Raw genomic sequence first — 6,740 nt, 5'->3', positions numbered from 1 at the left:
TATATTTATGTCTCAATATTTTTTGGAATTGATCCCCATTAAAAAAAAATTATAATCAATTTTATGTGGTATTTTGTTGTGGAACTAGTTTTGTTTTTAATTTATGTTTCAATGTTTTAAGAATTGATTTCCTCTTTGTTTTTTAATTGTAATGGGTTTGAGTTATTGCGTGTTACTTGTTTGTATTCATTATGTTATATAACCGGTACTATTTTAGTTATAACCGGTTTGAGTTATTTCGTATTATTTATTTTTATTAATTATAACACTATTATAGAACCTATTCTATTTCAATTATAACTGGTTTAAATTATTTTGTGTTATTTATTTTTATTTATTATGTTACCGTATCAGTTATATTTTGATTATAACTAGTTTGAGTTATTTATTTTTATTCATTATGTTATAGAACCGGTATCATTTTCAGTTATATGTGAGACATCTATTTCTGGTAACTTTTCTGGCGACACTGACTTTTCCGGCACCGGTGACTTTTTTGACGCTGTAACTTTTTCAACAAAACTTATTATTACAGGTTTTATTAAATTTATTTATTATTTTTTTCCCCATATTTTAAACTTTAATTATTTTTTAATCTTATATATTTTTTTTCATTATTTATTTATACCATAAAAAAAATAAACTATACTCTCAATTCCTATATTTATAAAAATTTCTCTTATTAAATTTAAAATACAAGTACAGAATCCTGAAAGAAATAATCTAAAGATGAAATTAGTATTTTCCCACTTTTTATTACTTCAATATTAATTATTCTTGAGTTTATCTTGAATACGATTATAGTACAATAAACAAGCCACAAATATCTGATCCATCATGTTTATTTAATCCCTATGGTGCTATCCCTGCAAAAGAAATTAGGCATGAATTGGCTAATTGCATAATTGACCCCTATCTACTACATCTATAAATAATATAAGAAACGAATATGGTTTAAAACAAACCCATTCAAGCAATCCTATTATTCTACTATCCATACGTTAAAATGATATTTAACAAGAATATATAATAAAGTTTTTGTGGAGAAAAAAGAATATACAATAAAGTTATGCAATAGCTATCTGTTTCATTAATTAACTACTACCATATATCATTATTATATATTAGTTTTAGGTCATTATATATACTTGTCAGAGGACTTTCGATTTTATACCCTCGAGGATTGAAATTTGTGTTTTTAATATCAAACTGTCGTTATATAATAATTCTTAGAAGAGATATTATGACAGGTTTTACCAATACGGACAAAATAAAGCGTAGCAGAAAGGATAAAGTCACGCATCTGTATGCTCGAAAATAATTGTTCTAATTTAATAAATGACTCATTTTCAAGTCCCTTAAGCTCATTATTGCATGATAACGTAACCCTTTGATTTTAATTCAATTAATTAAACAATAACAAATTAAATTGGTACTACTTAACATCGATATACATGAGCTGAGAAGGTTATGCAAACTGCCAAACTATCAACCATCATCATCATCATAAATAAAAATCCAAAACTTTAAAAGATCCAAAAAAGAAAATGTGAAGAAGCAATCGATTTGAGATATTATTTGCACAAAATAAAAAGAAAAAAAAACAACTCTACATTATCTCATCCTCCCTTTATATCTATCTGCAAGTGGGAGGGTAATTAAACTAAAAACCAAAATGACACATCAGACCAAAACAGCTTTTTTCCAAGGCAAAAAGATACTAAACAATAAGCTAAATAACAATTATTATTCCTAAAAAAACAGATTTAAGTGACTTTAATCAAGAATTGTGATAACTTCCATAATAATAGTAAGTATCTCGAGATCTCTGCTTAAAAACAATTCTTGTAAGCATCATCAAATTCTGCATTTCCATTTCCATCTAACACCATTTCTTGGTAACGACATTCACGGCTACAAAAAGCCTTTTCACCTCTGCATGGAAGTAAAAGAAATACAAGATTACAATTTATTATTTTAACATAAAGTACAAAATTTTAATTAAAGAAAGAAAAAAAAATACCTGTAAATGTAAATATCAACCTTCTCCTCGAGGTTCTTCTTGCAAGTGTGACAAAAGCCAAGGAAATTACTATCTGGGAAAGTGTTAGAGTTATGATTCGATAAAGAATAGAAGCTTTCCACTATGCAGTTGTCAAAAATATGTGTTGTTCTTGGCACAGGTCCATGAGAGATCACACAAGTGTAGTCCTCAGAATTCTCCACATCACTCACAGAGATCCAACCACCACCAGCTGTGATTGCTTTAGGAGTAGTAGTCGAAGTAATAATACTATCCTCTGTTGAAGATTCAATACATGAAGTATTATTCCTGGTCTTGATTCCAAACTCAGCTGTAGATTTTGGAGACTGGTCAGTGGAAGAATGTGTGGAACATGGTGGTAAAGGTGGGATTTGAACTCTAAGCTTATTAGTACCCAACACAACTTTCCTATGATTATTATTGTTGTTATTACAAGATGGGTTGGAAGATTTGTCTTTGGTGTGTGTTGGGTCAGTTAGAACAAGGCTGATGCCTTTTGCCTCTGTTCTTTCCCATGATGAGCGTTGTTTGTTTCCCGGGAAATTAATCTTGGGCGATGTTACTTGGTTCCTAGAATATGATGAGAAGGGGTTTGAAAGACAAGAGAATGGTTTTGTGTCTAGGATTGAAGTGGGACTTACTAATAAACCGTTGTCTTTTTCAGATTGATGACCTTTTTTAGTAAAAGCTCTGAACTTTGGTGAACCAAAGAAAGATGATGGAGTTTTTTTGTTGTTGTTTGGGGTTGGAGAAGGTTGAGAGCTGTGATCAGCCATTAAAGCTTGCTGCTTATTGCTGGTCACTGCTACTCTAGATCTATTCCTCAACATAGCTCTTCTTTATAAAATATCTGCAAAAATAACCAGAAAAGACACCTCAATTACTCCCAAGCAAAAATATTCAATACCCTCTTAATCTTAAGTAGAGATGAGTGTGTGTGTAAGTGTTAATATAATAAATTACCTGAAAATCAGATGAGTAAGAAGCACGAGCTTGAGATTCCCTTCTCTTAAATACTTGAAACAGTTTTAACAGGCCTCTTCAGAGATATAAAAATGAGTCCTTGTTAAATTTCTGTGGCTTCCATGTCCAGGTTGAACATTAAAGTAAAATAAAATTCAATATAGAAACAAAGAAGTCGGTTAATATGTCTGACTAGCTATCTTTATTTTGTTTTTGTTGAATTGAACTAATAGCTAAAAAGAAGAGAAAAGAAAATACTAAATTCCAATCATAACAGGTCGCATGCAAGCCATGTGATCAAGATCAGAGTTGATGCAGAAAGCTCTGCTGGCATTTTATTCACAGCAGAGAGCCTTTCTTCTGGTGAGTCTCTCCCACCAAATCAGTTTTGGCATGAATTGCGTTTGTTTTGCTAATTCCCATGAAAAATAGCCATCATTACCATCAATTAAATGAAAGATAAAGGGCTTGTTTCTCTATCGAAATTTGTTTTCCTCTTATCTATAATAAATAATATTATGATAATACAACAAATTCACAAAATTTTAAGCTCTACTTTCAGTTAGTGGGATTTTCATTATTCAGGCAAATCAAGTATAACTCACTCTCCTGCCACTTCTTCCCCTTCTCTCTTTAAACCTTTTTCAGTTCTGATGAGAGGATAGGGAAAAGAGAAAAAATAATAGAGTTTCAAGTTTAAGAAGAGAGAGAGAGAGAAAGAGAAGAGTTTTTGTTTTGTTGTTTGTTTGAGCTTGTAAGGTGTGCCTATTTAAAGAGAAGAAAATAGATGGCTTTTTGCTATTCTTGTGCATCAGATTGAGAATTATGGCTGGTTTGGCTAGTTTATTGGTTGGTTGATTTTGAAAAGAAATATCTTTATTAGAGAAGAGCAAGCTCACCCCACCCATGTTTCAATATTTGTTGAAGAACAGTTAAATGATCGTCGTTTTGTCGTATTTCTTTGTCGTTTTGCATTCTCACACTCTCTCAAGTCTGAAATCTCACCTGTGGCAGTGATAAATAATAATGAAGGGAAATAAACGCACGCACTTGTAGGGAAATGCTGAGATCACCCTACGTTTTCTTCACTCTTCTGGGATTTCCCATATCGGCGTGCACATTATAATATACAATACAATTTAATTATATTTTTTTTTAAGCGTAGAATAATAATATTACAATTATTTTAATAATTTAATAGTTTAATTTTTTTTTTCATTCTTATTTCACCATTAAATTAATCTTAGATTATTTTTAGTAGAAGATTTAAAATTTGTACTAAATTTAGTAAAAAAAGAAAAAAAAAGTTTGTGCCACTATTTATAATTGTGCTCACACAAGATGTAAAATAAAAAAAAGAATAATTAATTATATTGATGATTATTTTATATTTTATTGAGAATATACAAAAATTATTATTTAAATAATGGTAACATGGTAATTAAAGTAAATAAAATTTAATAAAAATCAATAAATTATAATAATCAGTAGCATTATAGTAAATAAAAAAATAACATTTATTGTGATCTAAATTTGACACAATACTATATCTTGTGATAAATTTGGTACAACTTTTAGCACATGTCAAATTTAGCACACTTTTTAGATAATCATTGGAGTATAATTTTTCTTAGACCATCTCCAATAGAAGATGTAAAGTAGTTTTGTGGTAAATTTACACCAAATTTTAGCTTTGTGCTTTAATGCACAATTGCAAAATTTTGATGTAAAATTTAATATGTAATTAATGTTTTATTAAAAAAAAATAAAATCTAATAACTTTATAATCAATTTTATTATTATTTTAATATGTAAAATAATGAAAAAAATAATATAAATATTTCATAATTTAATGTGATAGTTAAATATACTAATAAATTAATAGAAATGACATAAATATAAATGAAAAAGTAGTGCATTTATTGTGGTGTAAATTTTACATTATAGCAAATATTATACTAAATTTAGCACAAACTTTGTTATGTGCCAAATTTACATCACTTTTTGGTACACCATTGGAGCACACTTTTTGTTAAATGAGCTATATTTTAGCTTTTTACCACTTATTTACACCTTAATTGAAGATGGTCTTAAGTATGCTAAAATATAACAATATACCATATTTTTGACACTCTATTAGAGATTTCTTAGTGACTTCAATCCAATTATACCTCACTCTCACTCTATTTTGACCATTTAACTTTTTCTTTTCTTAACATCATTCAAACGGAAAGGAGCAAGTCTTGAGAGCTTCTCTAAGTACACATTAAATTTATGGCACGTTTACTATACAAAATTCAGAATCGAAATTAATAGAGAAATGTAACAGAATAAATGAAGAATAATCAGAATCAATATTTATAATGTGTTGTTTACTAAATTTTTTTGAAAATGGAATAATAGTGATTCATCTTGTTTACTTTATTAGAAAACGTAATCGGAATGCTTAAATTGACTAAATTGTCCTTTTGAGTTAAATTATAGTATATGGTAGTTATTTTATAAGACATATTTTACAGGAAAAAATTATCATTATATAACTAATATTAAAAAATAAAATAAAAATAAATAAAATTCATTACCCTTAATGACATTCCTTACAAAATTGGTGGGGGAAGTATTTTTTTTTTATCCCTTATTTAATCAAGTTCTCCATTTTTTAATTTTAATAATGCAAGTTAACAAATATAAAGGAATGATTACCTTACCGTTGATGTTAAAAATATTTTCACTCTAACTACAACACCAAAAATTACACTTTATAATTTTTTTTTATTATTATATTAATTGTTTAGTAAAATAAATAAAATAATATCGTATTAATTAATAAAAATCACTACAATTATTATATTTAACTAATAATTTAAATAAATTTACTAATTAATTTAAAGATAATAATACTATAATATCAGTGAAAGTCGATAAATTAAAATATCATATTACAATAACATACAGTACTTTTACAATCCATTTGATAGTGCACGAGTGGCATGAGTGTGTCAAGCACGTACTCCAATGTTGGGTATTGACAAATTGGTGTTGCCTAGAGGATTGTTGACTTGGTTTGCTTGGTTATGGGTACCTTGATGGTAGGCTAGACTGCAATGGTCATCTTCATGTAATGGTGCACGGGTTGTATGTGCATGTCTTGCACATACTCTAATGTTTGGCAAAGCTTGGTGGTGTGCCATGGTGGCATGCTCTTTTGATGGGCGACCTCTCCTTTTCCTAGGGGGAGAAGGCTCTCTTGGTGGAGGAGGTTAGTCCCCACGCCTTTAAACTTGCTCTTGGAGTTCTTTGTTATGGCGTAAGCTATCTACCAACTGGACACGCAAGACCTCATTTTCTTCGAGCACATCATGCATAGTCATGGATCTGATTGGTGGGCGCTCCCTAGATGGTGATGGAGAACTTTCACAGTCTTGGACTTGCCCCTCATCATTCGACATAGGTGGCATGGGAGACTTTTCTTGGCGTCGAGAAGTCTTTCATCCATGTGGTTATTGAGGGACAAAGGTTCTTCACTAAGGGATGATTAATTTCCTTGGGACTTCAACATCTTCCTCAAAATTGGTTATTCTGGTACTCACATTGTTGTGAGAATAGTGAGCTATTGAGTTTTTGAAGAGAAAACAACCAAACTTTTCACTGTAGTGCTCTTAACGAAAGAACCAAACTATTAACGTGGTTTTAAGTACTGATTAAAGAAGATTTTAAAAAATAGAGGACTGGA

General features: G+C 29.5%; 1 protein-coding gene across 1 annotated transcript; it reads right to left on the bottom strand.

Moving 5' to 3' along the window:
• Nucleotides 1-1,548: 1,548 nt before the first annotated feature.
• LOC115703902 (FCS-Like Zinc finger 8) lies at nt 1,549-3,991 on the bottom strand. The gene is made up of 3 exons (XM_030631140.2): nt 3,008-3,991; nt 2,024-2,894; nt 1,549-1,935 (listed from the first exon to the last, which is right to left on the bottom strand). The coding sequence occupies exons 2-3, from the start codon at nt 2,872-2,874 to the stop codon at nt 1,833-1,835; spliced, it is 954 nt and encodes a 317-aa protein (XP_030487000.2). The 5' UTR covers nt 2,875-2,894; nt 3,008-3,991; the 3' UTR covers nt 1,549-1,832.
• Nucleotides 3,992-6,740: the final 2,749 nt, after the last annotated feature.

Source organism: Cannabis sativa, chromosome X (genome assembly GCF_029168945.1).
Source record: "Cannabis sativa cultivar Pink pepper isolate KNU-18-1 chromosome X, ASM2916894v1, whole genome shotgun sequence".
Classification (NCBI taxonomy): Eukaryota; Viridiplantae; Streptophyta; class Magnoliopsida; order Rosales; family Cannabaceae; genus Cannabis; species Cannabis sativa.
This window is presented reverse-complemented; position numbering and strand designations above follow the sequence as displayed.